This window comes from Nelumbo lutea, chromosome 7 (assembly GCF_056320005.1).
Source record: "Nelumbo lutea isolate HS-2025 chromosome 7, American lotus-T2T, whole genome shotgun sequence".
Classification (NCBI taxonomy): Eukaryota; Viridiplantae; Streptophyta; class Magnoliopsida; order Proteales; family Nelumbonaceae; genus Nelumbo; species Nelumbo lutea.
Genome location: NC_142690.1, coordinates 47,478,383 through 47,502,549, shown reverse-complemented (window position 1 = coordinate 47,502,549; position 24,167 = coordinate 47,478,383). Strand labels below are relative to the sequence as shown.

General features: G+C 37.7%; 1 protein-coding gene across 2 annotated transcripts; it reads left to right on the top strand.

The window, feature by feature from the left end:
• The first annotated feature begins 1,836 nt into the window (after positions 1-1,836).
• Positions 1,837-19,295, top strand: LOC148846279 (cellulose synthase-like protein E6). 2 transcript variants are annotated; one of them, XM_088955392.1, is made up of 8 exons: positions 1,837-2,452; positions 6,882-7,022; positions 9,574-9,702; positions 11,134-11,346; positions 12,258-12,387; positions 12,859-12,950; positions 14,045-14,392; positions 15,255-15,872. In XM_088955392.1, exons 1-8 carry the CDS (start codon positions 1,874-1,876, stop codon positions 15,801-15,803), a joined length of 2,181 nt encoding a protein of 726 aa, XP_088811518.1. In that variant the 5' UTR covers positions 1,837-1,873; the 3' UTR covers positions 15,804-15,872. The 2 variants fall into 2 exon arrangements, with proteins under 2 accessions (XP_088811518.1, XP_088811519.1); XM_088955393.1 differs by lacking the exon at positions 15,255-15,872 and adding an exon at positions 18,405-19,295 and having other exon boundaries at positions 1,841-2,452.
• The last annotated feature ends 4,872 nt before the right edge of the window (positions 19,296-24,167 follow it).

Below are 24,167 nucleotides of genomic sequence, written 5' to 3'. Positions count from 1 at the left end.
GTATCTCATATACATTTATGAATGATCTACACCGACATTTTAAAAAACAACCCGAAAATGGAACCATTCTGGCCACCGATTTTTGGGTCAATGGTCTGACCGTCCGGTTCGAACAGATGGCCCGTTCTAACAAGAAATTTAAAATAAAATGGTAAAAAAACGTTGATTGGGGCGATGGGGCAATGGTTCGACCACTTGGGTCAACGAGTTGTTAACTTTTCAACAGTTTTTTTTGCCAAAAACAGGGTTTGGGTAAAACGAAACCGCTTGCTTAGCAGTTCCTTGGCCGAACAGTCCGACCATCCGAGTCAATGGTGGTTTGAAAATCTTGACCTACACAGTTAATCATAAATATCTAATTTTTGCATTTTATATGATAAATATATTGAAAAATGCATCAGTGAATTAATATTAACCAATAAATATTAAATTTTTATAAAACAATAATAAAATAATTAAAAATTTAAAAAATATATTTTAAATATTATTTTATTGATAAAATATTAAATTTTAAAAAAATTAAAAAATTAAGTAAGATAATTAATATTTTATTGACAAAAATATTAAAATGTGAAACAGACAATAGGGTTTCAGCCTTTCAGGAAAGTGTGAAGTAGGGGATGAAAAATCAAGTGCAAACGGTCCCTAACCACGAGATTTTGCCTTGGATGAAAAATCGGGGTGTGGACGGGTGTTCATCCCATAAATGGTCTCGTCCATGAGATAAACACAGTGTCGAACACCACCTAAAAGCACATAAAATTATCTCCAGAAAATAGGTAGAACAATACTCTCTTCTCAAAATACAAAAGTGTTAAAAAATACATTTTTATCTAATAATCATTATTTTTTTACATGTTAAACAAACCAAGATACATAAATACCTTGATTGGCGTTTATATCCTAAACAAACGGAGTCTATTGAATACATTTCTTGCGCATGTCCATGCCACATAATGACTCCAGTTTGCAGTGATGTATCACCACAAAAAAAAGGGTTTCTAATAGGATAAGGGCAACTTTTTGTCCTGAATATCAATAAAAGATAATAATTTTATAAAATAATAAAAATGAGATCATTTTTTTGAAAATATAAAAGAAGGGCAATGATATTGTTCATCGCATTAACGGTCGACAGATTACCGACGCTGAGAGAGAGACGCCTTTTTATTCGCTGTACACTATCTCTTACCACTGTCCAGAAGAAGAGCGGTTCTCACCGTACGCCATTTCTCGATACTGTACATCATCTCTCAATCGCTGAGAGTAAGACTGAGAGAGTGACGCCTCTTTATCGCTACAATGGCGCTGACACTGTATAGCATCTCTTACTGTCGCTGAGAGAGCGAGACAGAAAGAAATGGCGTCGTCGCTGTGTTTCCGTTCTTTGATATTTTAAAAAAACGTTACCTAATTTTTTTTATTTTGTAAAATTATTATTTTTTATTGATATTGAGAATAAAAAATTGCCCATATCTACTAGAAACGAACAAAGAAACAAAAAAGAACATAAGCGTAACGACAAAAAACGAACTCTCTTCATCCACAATAAGCGTAACAAAAAACAAGAAAAAAAAAAAAGATTGCTCTCTCCATCCATCTCATTAATTCACTCGTGATTTCACTACGTATTTCATCAGCCGTGCAATGTGACATCTCCCAATAATTATATCAGACCCGATGATATTGTGGGGCGCCCCTTTATGGGCACAGATCTGAACTCTTCACTCATTCGTTTCCTCCACGTGCCATCCGTGGGACAAATTTTGCATCCGTAGCTCGTGGGATGGATGACGAAGTGTTACAAGAGAGTTGTCGAGTCCCTATAAATAACAGCAGTCTACCCACTACCACCACCAGCCGTGGCCGAAAAATGGCAGCGCCCATCACCGACCGCCTGTTTACTACTCGCATAGCCAGTGGTCGTCTTCTTTACAAGCTCTACTTCATCGCCTTCATTGCCGGAATCTTTTCCCTCTGCTACTACCGTCTTACCCATGTCCCACCCGACCACCCCATACTATGGCTGCTCGTCTCTCTCGCCGAATTCTGGTTTGCAGCCACATGGGTCTTCCAACAAGGCTTCCGCTGGGCCCCCACGTTCCACGTCACATACCCTGGTCGCCTTCCGTCCAACCTTCCCCCGGTGGACTTGTTCGTGTGCACCGCCGACCCCGACAGAGAGCCACCAATGCTTGTGGCTGACACACTTCTTTCACTCATGGCTTACGATTACGATGCTAACAAGCTAGCCTTCTATCTTTCCGACGATGGTGGATCAGAATTGACATTTCACGCTATCTACCAAGCTTCCTTATTTGCAAAACACTGGCTGCCGTTCTGTCGAAAGTACAAAGTCGAGCCACCAGCTCCACAAGCATATTTCTCGGCTGAAAATATGGATGTCGGCGGTGGTTGTCAGAGTTTCCGGCGGGACTACGATCTGGTGAAGGTATGTTATCTATTGATTTATCTTGTTCTTTTAGTTATTAATCAAGGGTTGTGGATGTCGGGAACGACTGTACTACCGCTACGGATCTGTGGCCAGCGTTTTGTGGTCAGCAGATCGGAATACAATTCAGAGACCGGATCTGCTCCTCACAGGCATATCTCACCGTTAATTGAACATCTTCCATATTTACATTTTATTATTTATGGGAAATATTCTCCGGTGGGATGTGCCTGTGAGGTCGGTGGTGTGAGGCGCCTTGGGTGAGTAGCAGATACAATAAAAGCATAAATGCGAAAGACGGGTTTTATTAAGAAAATTTGGGGAAAGAGTTTTATAATATTTTCAGTTAGTTGGTTCATCTAAGTCTAATTTAAGTATTTGTTTTTTCGGTTTATGACTAGTTTATTTCATTATAATTTAAGTTGCATTTTAGTGCAAGTGGATAATTTCTTATACTCTACATAAATTTATATTATTTTTTGTCTTATCTTAAATTTCTTATTAATTTTTAAAAGTCCATCGTGCAAACAAGTAAAAGCTCATCCATACCTTGTGACAACGATTAAACACTAAACTACTTCATTTAGGCTCTAATACCATCTCAACGAAATATTCAACCATAAAATTTGAGATATTAGGTTTGATCTTTGAATAGGTTTATACTCTCTAACATTGACTCACTAGCTAGTTGAACTAGAAAACTGGTGAACTAGTCCCGATTACATGAAATCGCCCGGGTTCATATATAAGTGAAATTTTAGAATGTTGTTACATGATTTAAACTTAAGACCTCTTATTTTCACTTATTACTTAATTATCACTAATTTACCTTTTTATTTATGTAAATTAATGACTATTTATTATATATATTACATTATTATGCACGTATTTTAAAAAATGCAAGTCAAAGGCTTGAACCGTAGTCATTTTTTTTTTCAAATTAAGAAGCTTACCATCCATCCACCACATTTAAGTACATTAAAAGTTATAAAATATATTATATATGGTTTATATATATATATATATATATATATATATATATATATATATATATATATATATATATGTATATGTATATGCTAGGTCATCATAGTTCGACCCTAGTCAAACCTCTGACCTGTGAACCTCTCCCTTCTCCGGTTCTATGCCGACCCGGTTCTCTAAACATTGGATGTTACAATCTACATCCGATTAATAATAAGATCAGATTCGAATTTAATTAATCTCATCTGATTTGATTAAAATCTGAATCCAATTATATTATAATATTTATTAATTTTAATATATAAATTTTATATAATTATATTTAAATTATACAAATATATTCTATATATTATATTATATATGAATTATATATATAGTAAATTTAGTATGTTATATTTATATTAATTTATTATGTATAAAAGTTGAGAAATAAATAAATGTTTTAATTTTTCTGTTATTTTAGAAAATTTATAATAGAATTGGATTAAATCTTAATGAATTCGAATTTGTGTCTTTAAATCTGATCGGATTACAATCGTAAGTCCTAATTAGCATTGGTAACAGGGCAGGTTTGGGGCAGGGATCATATTCCCCGTCCCCGACCCTGATTCTGATATTAACTCCCATCCACGTCTTCGATCCCCATCGGGGATAAAATTTGTCCTCCATCCCCGATCCTTGACAGGGATGGGTTCCTCATGGGGACTAGAATCCTTGAAAATTTTTAGATGACAATATTTTTTTGAAAAATAAGTTTACTTAAAATAAATAAAAAATTTAAATTATAAATTATGTTTTAAATATGTTTTGAAATATATATAAATATATATATATACATATAATATAAATAATATAATAATATATATTTATTTTAAATAACATTTAATATAAATATACATATATAATCAGAACCGAGGCGGGGAAGGAACCTCAATCTCCATCCCCAACTCTGATTCCGATCGGGGATTCCTATTAATCCCTATCTAGAGATGCAAACGGATCGGATCGGATTTGAATTAGGGTATTATTTGAATCCGATCCGACATTGTTCATGTCGGATCTGATCCAATCAGATCTGATAGGACTCTATTCGAATTCTAATCCTATCTGATCTTTGGATCTAATTCGATATGAATTGTTTTCTTTAAAAATCAATAAATTATTAAAGAAAAATAAAATATACCAATTTAAATAAAAAAATAAAAAATACAAGTATTTTTTAATTATATTCATCATTTAAATAATATAACAAGTTTATAAAAATACAATATAAATAATATACTTATAAATAAATAAATAGCATATATATATTATATTTATGTTTTTATTTATATTTATAAATATATAAGATCGAAAAAAAGATAATCCGAATCCGATTCAATTTCTAATCGAATCATAAGATCCAACTAACGATGATTCAAAATTGAACAACCACTAACGTGCAGTGCGTAAGCGGCTATAGAAAACAACTCCGGATCTCCACGTGCTTTGTAGTTTTCGTGGTGTTACCTCTAAAAGAAACGGGTGATTCTTTTTTTTTTTAATTTAAAAATAAAATTATAATAATAGATTTCTAACTTCTTTATAGACGCTATGTTTAAACCCAGATGCCACGTGTCAAAACTTGAAAGGAGTTAAAGGCCAACAATTTTCTGCTGTCATGGGTGGATTGGGTCAGATAAAAACCTTTTATTTTTTAATTAAACCTAAGTCTGAGAACATATAACTGTGGCATGTGCCCCCAAAAAAATTGTTGGGTCCACCCAACAGTTAGTCCGGCTCTATGTTCAAGAATATTGGCTTGTTAGCATTTTGTTTGGAGTTTAGATCTGCTAACAACAAATGCTATCATTGGTCCGTTAGGACTACACTTATTCATTGGTCAGGTAATCCAATGGGCCGGTTGGCTTGGATTATTATAAGTTGGGCGTGGACATAATTTTTGGCCTGTAAGTTTTGGTTCGGGCCTAAAATATAAGGTTTGATCTTTTTTTTTTTATGTCGGGTTCAGGCTTTTTCAAAAAAACTTAGTCCGAATTCAAGTTCGACTTGCTAATATATATTAAATAATAAATATATATTTTATTTAATAAAAATATATACAATGTTTTTTTTGTTTCTCTTTTCTTTTCTTAAGTAATAGTGAGATCTTTTATTATTATTTTTAATTCTGAAGGTTTTTAATAAAATTAAAACACTTTTTTATTGAGTAAAAAAATTCTGTTTTCAAATTCCTGATCATGCCCAAGCTCAGACCCGGGCTTTGGGCTTTATATGAAGATCGGGCTCAGGCTCAAGACCTAGGCCTGATAGTTAGGCTATTGATACATAGACAAAGCCGGATCCAAATCCAACCTGGCCCACGAACAGGTCTAGTTAGGACTGTATTGGGAACATTTTTATGAGTAGAAGATTCCTACCCTTCTGTTTGACACTCAGGCTTTAAGGAATCAAATCCCTTTTCAGAGAAAAAAATGTATTAGGAACATCTCCCGATGATAACATCATCATTCCTAGTATTGTCTTCGGGAGATGTTACCAATACACAGCGGGAATGTGCTGTGGGATGTTATGGGGGGCTGATTTGAACTCATCACAATTTCCCCCTCAACCCCACAAATTTTGGTGAAACCCACCTTATTGATTCTTACTTTTATTCTTACTTTTGTGGTGCCAGTTGATCAGTTCTAAGGCCCTGTTTGGTTTATGGGAATAGGGGCTTGGAATCGGAATTAGAATGGGTTATTCTAATTCTAACTATTTGGTTGGGTAGAATCTAATTCCCATTCCCATTCTTTCTGGAATGGCATTCCCCCATTTGAGGGAATGACCATTCCCTGTCCCTCCCTTGAGAATGAAATCCCATTCCCATTCTCATTCCTGTCTGAACCAAACAAAATATGGGAATGGACCATTCCATTCCAGAAAATTTTGATTCTGATTCCAGTTATAATTCTAACTACAAGCCAAATAGACCCTAAGTTTTTCCATTATCATTTCTTTTCGGCATCATAGTCGAATCCCTTTATTTATTGAAAATTGGATATTATTATAGTTTTGTTTTTTTTCGAAGGGCTACAGAACGGAGATTGCCCATGACCTTATCAACCTTCCAATTGGCACCTTACGCCTGGCAACATTCTTCCTTACTTCAGAGTCCCGAATTTTAAGCTTTACATTTGGGGCTTAAAAGTGTTTGACCACATTTATGTTTTATTAAAGACACTTCTCATCAAATGCTCAAAGCACTTTTTTTTTTCTGCTCAGTTTTATTTCCCACAACCAAAGCTTAAAAGTAAAAATAGATCCTTAATTATTTATATATTCTTAATGAATCGTTCTAAGGTATTAAGGTGGTGGTTTTTGTTGCAGAAATGGTCTCTTCAATTATTTATTTATCTGTTAATTGTTTACTTATTTACACAGTGGCTTGTTTATTGGACAGGCTAAATTTGAAGAGATGCAAAATCGTATAAAAATCGTGGGGAAATCAAAAAGAGTGCCAGAGGAAACTCGGAGAGGGCACAAAGGGTTCAGGGAGTGGGACTCTGAGGTCAATCCTCGTGACCATCAGACCATACTTGAGGTTGGTTTACTTCTCTCCTTTTCCCAGTGTAACTTGACAGCTGGCCTGGTTTGTGCTTGATTGGGTTCAAATTATTCAGCCTTTAGCTTGGGCTAAGGTAATTAGGTCTTTGTGCCTGTTTGGGAGGATCGGATCTGCTCCTCACACGTGGCGTTTTACACCGATCTCACAGTCACGTCCTACTGTGCATTGAAAACATTTCCTGTATTTATCTATTATTACTTATGGGAGATATTTTAAATTCATGATGGACGGGTGGAATACACTTGTGAGGTCGTTAGGAGGCGCCCTGTGTGAGGTGCATATCGTAATTCTTTTTGGGCGGGCCCATGTGGACGGACTAAAAATTACCTTCTGTTGAGAAATATCAGAGAGCACAAATCAACAGCTCGACCAACTTAGCTGAAATTACAGCTCGACCCTCCCAAACAGGCCTTTAGATGTGGTTTTTAATTTTTAGCCTTTTCATCCCTCATCCGGCTAAGTTTGCCCTTCACGTGTGGGCCCATTGTTATTGATATGAAACATCACATCAACCACAAGCTTGGATGAACCATTTTCTTTTGACTGTTACAACTCAAAAGTTAAACAAATGAGGTCCCTTTACTTGAATATACAAATACAATTCCTTTTTATTTTTTTAAGGGACCGTTTGAAGAAAGCTGAAGTATATATTCTGAATGAAAAAGAATGGCAATGGAGAGGGACACCCCCTCCCCGTTTCCACGGTTGGGATGTTCTGTGGGGTATTGTGGGGTGTTCCTTTGTGGGGCGCTGATGTGAACTTTATTCTTGCCCGTAGTCGAAATTTTTTACTCCATTTTTAGTGGCTGGGTAATAGGGGTGAGCAAAAAAAACCAAAAAATTAAATCGATTTAAAACTGAAGCAAAAAATTGATTAACTGAATCGATCGGTTTGGTTTCGATTAATCAATATAGAAAACCAACGGTTAACCAAACTGGCTAGTATACATATATTTCTATATATTTTATACATTTATATATATTATATATTTTTATATATTATAAATTAATAAGTATACATTGCATATATAAATATATATTTTTATAATATATGATACATTATTTATTATTTAAAATATAATATTATATATATTTATAATTTTCATTATATATTTATATATATTTTTATAATATATATTGTAAAAATTAAAAAACCGAAAATTCGATGAACTGAACTGACAAATAACCAAACTGATCAACCGGTTAACGAATTGAATTTGGTTCAGTTTCAGTTGCCAGTTTCTGAAAAACTGGTAATATAAAAAGGCTCACAGTTCGATTATCCGAACCGTGAGCACCCCCATAGGGCGGGGCTTGTGTTAAAAATAACCATGTCTATACAAGGAAGTGATTAAATTCAGTTTATTAGAGAGGAGCCTGAATTGGTTGTGGGTGAGTTTAAATAAGCCTGCATATGATATTATTTAGGGGTGTAACTTGGGTAGGCTCATATTCGCATTTTTTAAAATTCAGGCCCATAAATAGATAGGAGCCGGAGAATGGATAATAAGTTGACATCAAACAAAACAAATGTATTAGGGTTGGCCCAAGTCGCACCCCTATGCATATATTAACTTTAATTTTTTTGAACCATCATCATCATCATCTAAGTCTTGCCCCAAATATATGGGATCAATTACATGAATTCTGTTTCGCCATTTCATTTTACTCATGCCTCATTTGGGTTGGAGGAATAGGGTTATTCCGATTCCAACTGTTTTGTTGGGTGGAATCGGAATCCTATTCTCATTTCTGGTAGAATGGCATTATCCCATTCGAGGGAATGCCCATTCCCTCCCCCTCCCATAGGAATAAAATCTCATTCCTGGTAATTACAATTCTCATTCCCACTCTTGCTTGAACCAAACAGACTATAGGAATAGACCATTCCAATTCTTATACCAAAAGATTTCAATTCCCATTCTGACTATGAGCCAAAACAGACCCTTAATGCAAAATCCATTGTCAAATTATGTGTGATTAAATCATTTCGTACACTTCCACCCAAATAATTTCTTATTCTTCTAATCCTTTAACTTCTAATAGATCACTTCATCTATTGGACATTATAGACCAAACCACCTCAATCTACTTTTTATCATTTTATTCTCTTAGGTCTATGACTTCATTTCTTACTATATCCTTTCTAATTTTACCATGGTTTTTAAAACCGACCCGATGAAACCGGTCAGGGGTCCAGTTACCAGTTTGAACGGTCCGACTGTTTGACCTGTTTTGAAAAAAATAAAAAATAAAAAAAATTGAAAAACAGTCAAAACCCGTTCGAACAGTTAACCGGCCGGTTCAATGGTTTGCTGACCAAAATCAACGGTTTTGGAGAAAAAATGATTTTGGGAAAAAATGAAACAGGTCAAATGACCGATTCCCAATTTTTCTGATCCAACCGTCCGGTCCGGTCCGATTTTGAAAACCATGAATTTTACCACTCATCTACAGCACAAATTTATTTTTCTAGTTTTACTTCTATTAATCTTATTTCTTTTCTAATGCCTTGATGTTTCTTTAGGTTCTGTTACAAGGGAACGGAAAGGATGTTGATGTGGAAGGTAAACCAATGCCAACACTTGTATACGTGTCAAGAGAAAAACGGCCTGGTCACCCTCACCACTACAAAGCTGGCGCCTTGAATGCCCTGGTATTTTCTCTCAAACTGATAATTTATGGACATTAAATTGAATTATTGTCAATTAGACAAAACCAGAGAAAAACAAAATGAGTCATGGTTTTACCTGTTAAATAGTCAGTTAAGCTGTTCAACCTATAAAAACCATGCTTTTCGAAACTGGACTGGACTGGATAGTTGGATCAGAAAAACTGGGAACTGATCAGGTGACAGGTTTCATGTTATCTTAGAACCGTTATTTCGCTAAAAACCGTTGATTTGTTCAGCAAACTGCTGACCTGAGTGGTCAAACAATCTAAATCGTTTGAACCATCCAATGGTTTTAGCTGTTTCTTATTTTTTTTTTGTCAGAACGGGCTATCTATTCAGTTTGAATGATTGGACTGTTCAACAAGGAACCAGACCCCTGACCGGTTCATTGTCCAATTTGATTTTAAAAACCTTAAAAAAAAAGGACCTTATGAGCTAACTGGTTCACCAAGCCACTGTCCGGTCCAAGTCCTACAACATTGTGAAATTGTTTCTTATCATCTCTGTTTTCTTGCATGCCATTGCCATATTGTGGACAATGAAACATGGAGAGGGGTGGGGTTTAAGGACATTTGTCAAAACCAATTCGGATACTGTCGATCCAATGGTCCCATGCTCGCTTTAAATTCGAATCAAATCAAGAGATTGGATATCCGAATTTGATTCAATCTAAATTAATTTAAAAAAAATTTAATAAATTATTAAAAAGAAAAGAAAATATAACTGTTTAAATAAAAAAACAAAAAATACAAGTATTTTTCAATTATTTTCATTTTGTAAAAAATAAATAATTTAAAAGATTTACAAAAATTCAATATAAATAATATACTTATAAATAAATAAATAAAATATGTAAATATATATTATATATAAATAAATAAATACATAAATATATATGAATATGATTCAATTATTCGACCCAATCCGAAAATCCAAAGCAGGTTATCCAAATCGAACAATTATAAGATCGGACTTCGGATTGGATTGGATCATGATCCTATCCATTTTCACCCCTACATGGAGAGTTGTCATTGATTCATCAGAACGTTGAACAGTTATTATGTTCAACTAATCCTCACTCTGTCAAAACCTTAGGATTACAAGCCATTGCCTGATTTGAAGAATTTAAACTACATTGGGCTCAGGTTAGGGTTGAGGCCCATTAAAAATTTAACAAATTCTGAAACGAACCCAACCCAAATTGCACCCTTAGAAAACATTTAAAAGAATATGATTTAATAATTTAAGAAAATAATTACGTAATTAATATATTTGATGTTTTCAAAACTCAGCATGTAATGTCCTTGAATAACCCAGTTCATCCAAAATATCTTTTCCTAATAAAATCACATTTTCACTGTGAATTTTACTAACATTTCCTTTGAAAATTTTGAATATATTTCTTTTTTACAGAATCGAGTTTCATCATTGATGAGTAACGCCCCGCTAATCCTCAATGTCGATTGTGATATGCACTCAAATAACTCACAAGCGCTACGTGATGCTGTATGCTTTTTCTTGGACCCCAAAGAAGGCCATCGCATTGGTTATGTTCAATTTCCTCAGAGCTTCGGTGGTGTCACAAAGAATGATTTGTATGCTAATGGTGTCAAGAGAATTTATGAGGTGAAAAACACATCTAAATGGGTTTTCTTGTTTTATTTTCCTCCATTTATCTGATAAAATTCAGTGGCTTTGTATAACATGAATGCTTTTGTTTTAATTCATTTTTGATAGGAAAAAAAATTGAGACATTCTCTAGAATTGTGTTTTTGTTTTGAGAAGAAAAAATAAGTTGGTTTTGTTTTGAAAAAGGGAAAATCTAAAATACCGAAAAGATATGGTATGGAAAGAGTTTTGACCAATCAAAATCCACCCAGAAATTTTCATAAATAGCACCATATTCACTATTACTTTATGATTCCAATTTATTGGTCACTTGTTTTTCAGATATCATATCTTTTTCATATTATAGTCGAGCCCTTTGAAAAATCATGCATGTTTTTGAAATCATCAAAACAACGGTTTCTAAAATGAGGACAATGGAGGTATTTGACACAGTGGCGTTGTGTTTTTGTTGCGTTTTGGGTTGATTAATACAAATTTATGAGAAATATGTGCTGCCACTGTACTGAATACTCTGATATGTTTTGAACAAGTTCAAAGTATCGATACGGGACGTATTGTATCGTATTTTTTGAAAAAGATACAGTTTGAAACACCTGCACCTCCAATTTTTTTTAATAATAAAAAACATGCTAAAAGCTTTCCAAAAAACCAAAATGTAAAGAAAAAAAGATATAGTTTCAGCTGTTTCTAAGTACTGATACGATACGACCGTGTCGTATCGATACTTTGAACCTTGGTTTTGAAAACTAAGAAACACATATAACCAAGAATATGTTTCTTTTATTTTTTGTTTTAAAAACTCATGCAATTTTAAGGCAGATGTTTTGATTTGTTTTTGAAATTCACAAAATAAAATCCACATTAGAGAACTTCCCTTCATGTTTTAATATTTTCTTCTTATTTTGCAGATTGAGTTTTTTGGCACCAATGCACACAATGGTCCCATGTATGCTGGAACAGGTTCAGTCCATCGTCGTGAATCTCTGAACGGGAGGAAATTTGACCCCAATTTTCCAATTAAGTTGGAAGACAAATCAGGTATGAATTGCACTTAGTTCAGAACTAAAGGTTGTATTTGGAAACGATGTAAATAAGTTTGAATGCAAATATGTAGAATGTAAAATGATTCATATAAATAGCAAATTTGGTTAGTTTTGCATTGATAAATTTACCTTCTTACAAAACAGACTTTTAACTGTATTGGATGCAAATACGAATTCCAATAAAACATATGCATTTTTTTGTCAAAAGCTCACTTGAATGCAAATTTACTTTTTTTTTATTGATGCATTTTTACATCTTATTTCTGTCATTGAAATGCATAAATGTAATATTGCCAAATACAGACAAAGTGAACCGGGATTTACAGTCCACTTTCATCGTTTCCAAACCTAACCTAAAGAAATGTTTGTGCTTCAACCCAAAGAGAAATCAAAAGAAGTATAGCAGCATTGAGGAAATTCTATTACCTGATCTCACATTTTGTCTCTCTATGTTGATTGAATGTAGTTAAACGAAGCAAAAGCTGGACTGAGTTGGAAGAGAAAGCAAAGGAACTCATAAGTTGTGACTACGAGATGGGCAAACCATGGGGCAAAGAAGTATGCAAAAAAGAATCTCCATTGTCCTTATACTTTGATTTCTCATTTATTTTTAGTTATTTCTATTGAAAATGTTTTCATTCACTTTTATTTTTTATTTTTGCTCAAAACAAGTTAACAACTATTTTCTTTCTTATTTCTTGTAAAGCAGGGCCATCTCACTGGCCAAACTGGAAACCTGGTTCAACAACAAACCCGGTCCATGCATCCGGTTCTTGCTCCTAGACTAATGCTTTTAATCAGGACTGCCTACAAAAATGTTGTCACACTTGAACCAGAAACAACAGTTTTGGACATTGGGTCAGAGGTGGTTCGACCCATTCAGAAAATTATACATAGTTTCAAATATCAATTAAAGCTATTTTATGCCACAACAAACTTAAAACACTAAACATTCTAGCCTTATAAGTAAGGGTGTCAATGGGCCGGTCCTGTCCAGTCCAAAATCAATTTGGATGGATTGGATGGACTAAAAAGAAATATTGGATTGGACCAATTGGGTCCAAAATATTTATTAGATTGGATTGGACCTGATCTCTCTATAATAAATTTATATTGGATTGGGTTAGATTAAGCCATTATCTGGACCATTGGTATAAGATAAGAATATAGGTGTCAATCAACCTGTTTGAGCTTAAACCAATCTAAATTAAAACGAATTTGAACAGATTGGATGGTCCAAACATTGAACTGGACCAATCCAAAATGACCTTTAAATTGTATTGGAGGTGGCCCATTTGTAATGGACTCACATTGGACTGGATCGGAGTGGACCAAATCCAATCCAATTGACACCCCTAATTATAGGTAGCTCTTCATGGTGGTTCTGATATACTGAAATGGCCATCTTATATATCCAAAAGTCCAACTCCAGTACTCTACAATCCATATTCGGTTTCACCCCAATCCCAACTAATAATTCTACTGTTAAAAACCTATCTTGATTAGAAACTTGACTCTTATCAGTATTCAAGTGAATTAGAGTAGTCTTGCTTATATTAGATCATTTTCTAAGTTTACATGAATCTTATCAGTATTCAGGTGCTTTGATTAGTTTACTTGACCAAGAGTGATAATATTTGTGTATTCCCCAGATGGGTGTGATGTATGGGTGTGCGGTGGAGGATGTCTTCTCAGGCCTCGTCTTCCACTCAAGGGGATGGCAATCTGTGTTTTGCAGCCCAGAAAGGAAGGCATATTTGGGATTAGCCCCGATTAACACCAATGATACACTTATCCAACACAAGAGATGGACAACTGGGTTGCTTGAAATCTTCCTCTCGGGCTACTGCCCTTGGACTCATGGAGTGGGAAGGTTGAAGCTAGGACAAATTATGTGTTATAGCTTTTACACTTTATGGGCTCTTTGGTGCTTACCCATGTTGTGTTATGCACTTATTCCTCCCTTGGCAATGGCCAATGGAATCTCCTTGTTTCCACAGGTATCTTGCTCTCTCTCTCTCTCTTGTTGTGTTGACATTAATCCAAGATTGGATTGGATGGTTGGACCGGAAAAATTGAGAATCGGTCACCTGACCGGTTGCATTTAAGACTTGACAAAAAGTTGACCCAACCTATGAACCCGACCCAACCAAACACATAAAGGGTCTCATATCTAGCTACATAAATGAGAGAATGGCATGACCCGACCCGATCCGAAAAAATTGGGTTGGGTCATGGGTCAACCCATTGACCCAATTGTCAGGTCTAATTGGGACTATTTATACATTGTTAGAATTTCCACTCTTTAATTTTTTCTGTTTAGTCTTTAGTCTTTATTGTTTACACTTTGAATTCTTAAATGTTCAAGTTTTTTATTATTTCATATTTGGAATTTTAAGGTTACTTCCTTTAATTTTGGCATTTTTCATGTATTTTTTCTTTGTGTTTTTAGATTCCAATTGTTTTTTGGGATGACCCAATTTGACCCATGGGTCAACCCTAACCCGAACATTTAGGGTTTGGGTTTAGCATTTGACAACCCAACCCGAAATTCAACCCGAAGTGTCTTGACCCAACTCGAACCCAAACCACCCAACCTAATTGCTAGGTCTACCCAAAACTGCTTTTTGATAAAAGAACCATTGATTTGGACAATGAACCGTTGACCCAGGCAGTCAAACCATCAAACCATTTAACCTGAGAACAATTTTTTTTATTTTTTGTTTTTGTGCTTTAATTTTTTTGTCTAAGCGGTCCATCCATTCAACTTGGAAAATGGACCCCAGAATGGTTCCCTATTTGGTCCAGTTTTAAAAACCTTGCAATCTTGCATTAATTTGTTCCCCTCTTTCCTTATTGCAGGTTATAGATCCTTGGTTTAAGGTTTTTGCATCTCTAGGGATTGCTTCCCATATCTTTAGCCTGGGGGAGCTAATGTGCGCAAAGGGAACCATTAAGATGTGGTGGAATGAAACAAGAATGTGGATGATGAAAGGATCATCTTCTTATCTCTTTTCAGTCATTGTCATAATCTTAAAATCAGTAGGAATCTCTGAAACAGGATTTGAGATTACTAGCAAAGTCATAAATGAAGAAACTTTGAAAAGATACAACCAAGAAATAATGGAGTTTGCAGTTCCATCCCCCATGTTCATTCCTCCAACAACCCTTTCTTTACTCAATTTGTATTGCCTTCTCCAAACAACCCCAAAAATCCTTGAAGTAGGATTAGGGGGTCTTGATCACTTGGCTCTACAACTTATAATTTCGGGATACATAAGCATAATTAGCATGCCACTGTATGAGGCCTTGTTCTTGAGGAAGGACAAAGGTCGAATGCCTACATCTGTGACCACCTACTCCATCACACTTGCTTTCCTTGTATTTTATTTATCTTCCTTTGTCATGTAATAAGTTTTCTATGTGTGTAGCCTCATATAATTTGAGAACCAATCAGTGGGAAAGAGGTCATTTATCTTCCTTTCTTTGTTTTATTTTCATAGTTCTAATATATTATAGTTGCGCAGGTTTTGGTCCCCCCCCCCTAAAATTTTGGTTTAACTTATGAAAAGATAAAAAAATAACATCACAAGGCTTAAACCTTGGATAGGGCCCTCATTAATGGCTTGATGCATCAAGAGAGTGTGTACCCTAGATAAGGAAGTCCTATTGAGAATCAACAGCAAGGTTTTAAAAACTGACCCGAAAACAGAACTATTGTGGCCACTAGTTTCTGGGTCAGTAGTTTGACCATCTAGGTCGAACGGTTTGGACGATTTGATTATTAGGGAAGGAAGGAAGGAAGAAAAGAAGAAAAGATAGAAAAGATAGAAAAGATAGAAAGAAAATAAAGAAAGGAATGAAGAATAAAAATGTAAGAAAAAAAAAGGAAATGAAGGGGAGAAAGGAAAGAAAAGAAGGAAGGAGGGGAGAACAAGGAGGAGGGAAGAAGAAGGAATAAGAGGAGGATTCGACGTTCACTGGCGATAGTGACGGCAAGGTGGTAGCAACCAAAACACAGATCAGATCTCAGATCTAATTTCTCTTCAACATCTACAATCTTCTTCTTCTTCTTCTACTTCTTCTTCTTCTTTCTCTAAGGTATCTGGAATCTAGCGATCTCAGATCTGAGGTCATTCTTGTCTGAGTTTCTCCCCTCTTTGATCTCCTTGCAACTTTATTAAACCGCAAACCACTATCCGAGTCGATGGTTCGACTACCCGGGCCAACATTTATCTAACCAAGTCAGTGGTTTTTGGTCCAAGAATGGGTTAAGGGTAAAGCGGAATCGGTTTCCTAGATGGTTTCTGGGCTGAATGGTCCAACTACTCGAGTCAACGACAGTTCGAAAACACTGATCAATAGTGAAATTTTTTTCTCAAGAATAATTCTTAGGATAGATCCGATCTAGCTTATCCCAATTAGGAATAGGAATATCATGAGACCAAGGATCAACATTTTGCAACATATCAATCTGTATCTACCAATACATATTGTACCCGTGGGTCACCATACATGAATTACACTTTGGGATTTTGACCTATTTTAAGGGGTAAGCAAGTCTTATACCGACCCTCGGCCCTGAACAGGTTTAAGAAAAAGCTAAAATAAAATATAAGGCGCAACGTTCCAAAGTTCAATATGCCCATCCAACATATAAAATTGCATCAATATTTATGCTATGTTTGGCAGTGTTTATGTAAAAAATAAGTGATTAAAAATAAGTGCTTATTCGAATAAGCACTTATTTGCATTTGGCACCCAACTTTTTCAAACAAGCATTTATTTCATATTGGGTGTTTGGTAGTCTTTTTCTCCAATAAGCGCTTAAATAAGTATTTGTGGCTATTTTCTCCATTTTCTTTCAAATTTCACCAAGGCACTTTTACAAAAGTACTTTTATGAAAGCTTTTTTACGAAAGTACTTTCGTAAAGTACTTTTATGAAAGCACTTTTATGAAGGTACTTTTATGAAAGCGCTTTTATAAAAGCACTTTACAAAAGTACTTATATAAAAGCACTTTATGAAAGTACTTTATAAAAGCACTTTTATAAAAGCACTTTACAAAAGTACTTATATAAAAGCACTTTATGAAAGTACTTTACGAAAGTACTTTTATAAAAACACTTTACAGAAGTACTTTTATAAAATCACTTTATGGAAGTACTTTTATAAAAGCACTTTATGGAAGTATTAAAAAAGCACTTTAAGAAAAACACTTTTACGAAAATACTTTTACAAAAACATTTTTACCAAAGCACTTTAATAAAAGCTGTTTTACACAAAGTACTTTTATAAAATTCAGCTAGGGATAGTTTTATAAGTGGTATTTTAAAATTCAACTAGGGATAATTTTGGAAGAAAATAATTGAATAAGGCCCTGTTTGATGATTAAGTGGTTGTTAAAATAAGTACTTCAACTAGGCCATGTTTGATGCACAAGTAGTTCTTAGAAGTATTTGTTTTAACAACCACTTAAGGTTGTCTGGTGACCCACTTGCCAAATCACTTATTATGTTTTTAAGCACTTGTTGAGGTGGGGATGTTTGGTAATCTACTTTCCCCATAAGTGCTTATATTGACACAAATGACAATTTTAGCCCATCTCCTTCCTTTAATCCTCTCTCAATCTGGGTGGCAATGGGAGATTTGTTCCCGGACATTTAGGGTTAGGGTCTAGCATTTGACAACCCAACCCAAAATTCAACCTAAAGTGTCTTGACCCAACTCGAACCCAAACCACCCAACCCAATTGCTAGGTCTACCCAAAACTGCTTTTTGATAAAAGAACCATTGATTTGGTCAATGAACTGTTGACCTGGGCAGTCAAACCATTGAACCGTTTGACTTGGGAACAATTTTTTTCTGTTTTTTGTGTTTTAACTTTTTTTTTGTCTAAGTGGTCCATCCATTCGACTTGGAAAATGGACCCCAGAATGGTTCCCTATTTGGTCCTGTTTTAAAAACCTTGCAATCTTGCATTAATATGTTCCCCTCTTTCCTTATTGCAGGTTACAAATCCTTGGTTTAAGGCTTTTGCATCTCTAGGGATTGCTTCCCATATCTTTAGCCTGGGAGAGCTAATGTGGGCAAAGGGAACCATTAAGATGTGGTGGAATGAAACAAGGATGTGGATGATGAAAGGATCATCTTCTTATCTATTTTCAGTTATTGTCATAATCTTAAAATCAGTAGGAATCTTTGAAGCAAGATTTGAGATTACTAGTAAAGTCATAAATGAAGAAGCTTTGAAAAGATACAACAAAGAAATAATGGAGTTTGTAGTACCATCCCCCATGTTCATTCCTCCAACAACCCTTTCTTTGCTCAATTTGTATTGCCTTCTCCAAGCAACCCCAAAAATCCTTGAAGTAGGATTAGGAGGTCTTGATCACTTGGCTCTGCAACTTATAATTTCAGGATATATAAGCATAATTAGCATGCCACAGTATGAGGCCTTGTTCTTGAGGAAGGACAAAGGTCGAATGCCTACATCTGTGACCACCTACTCCATCACACTTGCTTTCCTTGTATTTTATTTATCTTCCTTTGTCATGTAATAAGTTTTCTATGTGTGTAGCCTCATATAATTTGAGAACCAATTAGTGGGAAAGAGGTCATTTAAATTTCAATTTCAGGGTTTGTATGTATGTATTCATAAATCAAAACCAAAGTTCTTTTTGGTTTTCCTTTTATAGTCATTATGAGATAGGGGTGAGGCTAGATATGCTTGGGTGGGTGAGATTGCGATAAGATTGATATGTAATGTTCGAGTTAAGAGTGGGGGTTGTCTCTTTCTTCTTCTATAAATTCTCAAGTAATTATCAAATTTTGTAATGTAATCTTTCTTTGATTTTTGATATTTCACATGGTTTGAATATATAAGGCCTTTCTTTGTTTTATTTTCATAGTTCCGATATACTATAATTGCGCAAGTTTTGGTTCCCCCCCCCCCTAAAATTTTGGTTTAACTTAAGAAAAGATATAAAAATAACATCACAAGGCTTAAACCTAGGATAGGGCCCTCATTAATGGCTTGATGCATCAAGAGAGTGTGTACCCTAGATAAGAAAGTCCTATTGAGAATTAACAGCAAGGTTTTAAAAACCGACTCGGAAACAGAACCATTGTGGCCACTAGTTTCTAGGTCAGTGGTTCGACCATCTAGGTCGAACAGTTTGGACGATTTGATTATTAGGGAAAATATCATTACCTATTCTTAGACTTTTAGTCTTGTATGAGAAAAGAGAGGCTGTCGAATGAGCAAAAAGAAAGAACGAAGAAAAGAAGGAAAGACAAAAAGCGGTGTAACTGTTTTTGGTCACGTACCAATTTTTTGTGATGTATCAATTTTTTTTTTGGCTAAGTACCTCGTCATTTGACCTGCTCCTAGGAGAGGATGGTAGAGCTCTCAAGTGGTGAGCTACTTGGTGACGAGCTCCCTAGTGGTGAGTTACCTGGTGACGAGCTCCCTGGTGGTGAGCTACCTGGTGGCGAGCTCCCTAGTAGTGAGCTACTTGGTGATGAGCTCCTTGGTGGTCAGCTACTTGGACGAACTCATCATTTGACATGCTCCTAGGCGGCCTGTAACTTAGAGGGTAGTGGAGCTCCCTGGTGTAGCGCAACCCGACTGCCCTCTGCATGAGGTTATCTCCTCTCCTTTGCAGGTGGCAGGAGCTGAGAGACCTGGAAGAACTCCACCTTTTCCTCCTCTTTGTAGGCAGCGAGAACTGAGGAACTTGCCAGAATTGAATCAGAGGACCCAGGGGTATTTACCTGTCGGGGACTCTTCGATGCCTAAGTTAGCATTCTGATTGCAGAGAGCTTGGAGAGAAATGAGAGAGCTAGAGAGCAGGGATTACCTCCATTTTTCCATTCTCTTCCCCTTTTGTCTTTGGGGGTCAGAGTCCTTATATAGCGGTGTCCAGTCAAATCAGGCGTAACCGCCTCTGTCTCTCTACCACAGCAGTTACTTCCAGAGCTGAGGTGGCGGGTGCAGGCAGTTGTTGTAGGGTACGGCTCTGCCAGGCAAGAGACAACTCTCAGGGATGGCAGGCACGATGCCGCCTGGCGAGAGACGTGGGCACAGGTCTCCGGATTTGTTAGGTATGGTTGTTAGGTAGAAGATCTTCCTGCGATACGCCGAGCTGCCCATAAGTGGCAAGCTACCTATGCCGAGCTGCCTGTAAGTGCCGAGCTCTTCGTAAGACGCCAGGTTGCCTATGGAGTGGCCAGCTTCCTGTGGTGAGCTGCCTATGCTGAGCTACCCCTAAGTGGTGAGCTCTTTGTAAGATGCCAGGCTGCTTGTAAGTGCCGAGCTGCCCCTAAGTGGCAAGCTACCTAGTTGTCAAGAGACTGCACTTAGTTGGCATGAGGTGCCAGGTGTCATATTTTCACTAGAGGGCCAAATCTGCCCTCATCATTTGCCCTCCACTCCCGAGCTGAGAGTAACTCGGCGAAGGGAGTAGATTTCTCCTTTTGGCCCGTAAGTCGACGAGGTAGTAATCGCTGATCCAATTTCTTAGGCTCTAGAAGATGCCTGTAAGTGGCAAGCTGCCTGTAAGGTGAGGAGGTCCCCGCCAGTTCAGTACTGTAGCCCTTAGGCTCTAGGGGCAACTTATAGTCCACTTTTGTTGATTTTTACCATGCTGAAGAAGCGACTGGGTCTTAAGCAGTAATGTGGCCCATAGGCTTTGGGAGCGACTCGTAGTCCACTCTTCTTGATTTTGGCCATGCCAAAGAGGCGACTGGGTCTTAAGCAGTTGTGTAGCCCATGCCGTAGAGGCAACTGGGTTTTTTAGCAGTAATGTGGCCCGTAGGCTTTGGGAGCGACTCGTAGTCCACTCTTCTTGACTTTGCCCTTGCCAAAGAGGCGACTGCGACTTATGTGGTGTTAGGCTGACCAGGTGCCGAGCTACCTGTGAGGTGCCGAACTGACTAGGTGCTGAGCTACCTGTGATGTGTCGGGCTGACCGGGTGCCGAGCTGCTTGTGAGGTGCTGAGCTACCTGTGAGGTGTCGGGCTGACTGGGTGTCGAGCTGTCTGTGAGGTGCCAAGCCGACCAGGTGCCGAGCTGCCTGTAAGGCGCCGAGCTGCCGGTAAGGCACCGAGTTGACCAGGTGTCGAGCTACCTGTGAGGTGCCGAACTAACCAGGTGCCAAGCTACATGTGATGTGTCGGGCTGACCGGGTGCCGAACTACCTGTGAGGTGCCTTAGAGCTATGATTGTGCTGCGTCAGCCTCATAATGCCGGTCACCTACTCCTACAAGAAGCTACTAGGAGCTCGACCTTCAGGGGCAACACTACTAACTTTATGTCACCAGCTCACACGGGAGCCTTGGAAGGCTCGACCAACAAGGGTGCCTGTGTAGTCTGTTGGCCGCCAACTCCCGCGGAAGCCACGAAGAGCTCATCTTTGTAGGGGGGACCTCACGAAGAGGACTGACGAGTTGCTAGAGCCACTTAGCCTGTTAGCTCCCTGCATAGTCTTTGAATTCATACAAAATGGAAACTATTAAGCGAGAGCTTCAGATTCTAAAACGTTTGGACTTAGATTTTTGGGAGGAGAGAACTTAGCCTTTTGTCGCGTGTTCCCATAGACCATGCCAATTGATGTAACCGTTTTTGGTCACGTACCAATTTTTGTGATGTATCAATTTTTTTTGGCTAAGTACCTCGTCATTTGACCTGCTCCTAGGAGAGGATGGTGGAGCTCCCTGGTGTTGAAGTGCCTGGTGGTAAGCTACTTGGTGACGAGCTCCCCGGTGGTAAGCTACCTGGTGACGAGCTCCCTGGTGGTGAGCTACCAAGTGACGAGCTCCTTGGTGGTGAGCTATGTGGTGACGAGCTCCCTGGTGGTGAGCTATTTGGTGACAAGCTCCCTGGTGGTGAGCTACCTGGATGGACTCATCATTTGACCTGCTCCTAGGCAGCCTGTAACTCAGAGGGTGGTGGAGCTCCCTGGTGTAGTGCAACCCGACTGCCCTCTGCATGAGGTTATCTCCTCTCCTTTGTAGGTGGTGGGAGCTAAGAGACCTGCGAGAACTCCACCTTTTCCTCCTCTTTGTAGGCGGCGAGAACTAAGAAACCTGCTAGAACTGAATCAGATGACTCGGGGGTATTTACTCGGCGGGGACTCTCCGATGCCTAAGTTAGCATTCTAATTGCAGAGAGCTTGGAGAGAAGTGAGAGAGCTAGAGAGCAGGGATTACCTCCATTTTTCCATTCTCTCCCCCTTTTGTCTTTGGGGTCGGAGCTTATATAGCGGTGTCCAGTCAAATCAGGCATAACCGCCTCTCTCAAGTCAGGCATAACCTACTCTGTCTCTCTACCACAGCCGTTACTACCATAGCTGAGGTGGCCGGTGCAAGCAGCTGTTGCAGGGTACGATTCTGCCAGGCAAGGGACAACTCTCAGGGTTGGCAGGCACGGCGCCGCCTGGCAAGAGACGTGGGCGTAGGTCTCCGAATCTATCAGGTATAGTTGTCAGGCAGATGATCTTCCTGCGATATGCCGAGTTGCCCCTAAGTGGCGAGCTACCTATGCCGAGCTGCCTGTAAGTGCCGAACTCTTCGTAAGATGTCAAGCTGCCTGTGGAGTGGCCGACTGCCTATGTCGAGCTACCTATGCCGAGCTGCTTGTAGGTGCCAAGCTGCCCCTAAGTGGCGAGCTCTTCGTAAGACGCCAGACTGCCTGTAAGTGTCGAACTACCCCTAAGTGGCGAGCTACCTAGTTGTCAAGAGGCTGCACTTAGTTGGCATGAGGTGCTAGGTGTCATATTTTCACTAGAGGGCCAAATTCGCCCTCATCAGAAAGAAAAGAAAGAAAGGAAGGAGGAAGAAAAATGTAAGAAAAAAAAGGAAATGGAGGAGGAAGAAAAATGTAAGAAAAAAAAGGAAATGAAGGGGAGAAAGTAAAGAAAAGAAGGAAGGAGGGGAGAAGAAGGAGGAGGGAAGAAGAAGGAATAAGAGGAGGATTCGACGTTCACTGGCAATAGCGACGACAAGGTAGTAGCAACCAAAACACAGATCCAATCTCAAATCTAATTTCTCTTCAACATCTGCAATCTTCTTCTTCTTCTTCTTCTTCTCTACTGTATCTGGGATCTAGCGATCTCAGATCTGAGGTCATTCTTGTTTGAGTTTCTCCCCTCTTTGATCTCCTTGCAACTTTATTGAACCGCAAACCGTTGTTCGAGTCGACGGTTCGACTACCCGGTTCAACAATTATCTAACCAAGTCAGTGGTTTTTAGTCCAAGAATGGGTTAAGGGTAAAGTGGAACCAGTTTCTTAGACGGTTTATGGGCTGAATGGTTCAACTGTTCGAGTCAACGATAGTTCAAAAACATTAATTAATAGTGAACTTTTTTTCTCAAGAATAATTCTTGGGATAGATCCGACCTGGCTTAGCCCAATTAGGAATAGGAATATCATGAGACCAAGGATCAACATTTTGCAACATATCAATCTGTATCTACCAATATATATTGTACACGTGGGTCACCATACATGAATTACACTTTGGGATTTTGACCTATTTTAAGGGGTAAGCAAGTCTTATACTGATCCTTGGCCCTGAACTGGTTTGAGAAAAAGCTAAAATAAAATATAAGGCGCAACGTTCCGAAGTCCAATATGCCCATCCAACATATAAAATTGCATCAATATTTAGGCTATGTTTGGGAGTGTTTATGTTAAAAATAAGTGATTAAAAACAAGTGCTTATTCGAATAAGCACTTATTTGCATTTGGCACCCAACTTTTTCAAATAAGC

Coding starts and splice junctions, on each gene's coding strand:
- LOC148846279 (XM_088955393.1), top strand. CDS start 1,874: ATGGCAGCGCCCATCACCGACCGCCTGTTTACTACTCGCATAGCCAGT. Junction 7,023..9,573: donor ACCATCAGACCATACTTGAG/GTTGGTTTACTT, acceptor ATGTTTCTTTAG/GTTCTGTTACAAGGGAACGG. Junction 12,951..14,044: donor GCAAACCATGGGGCAAAGAA/GTATGCAAAAAA, acceptor TGTATTCCCCAG/ATGGGTGTGATGTATGGGTG.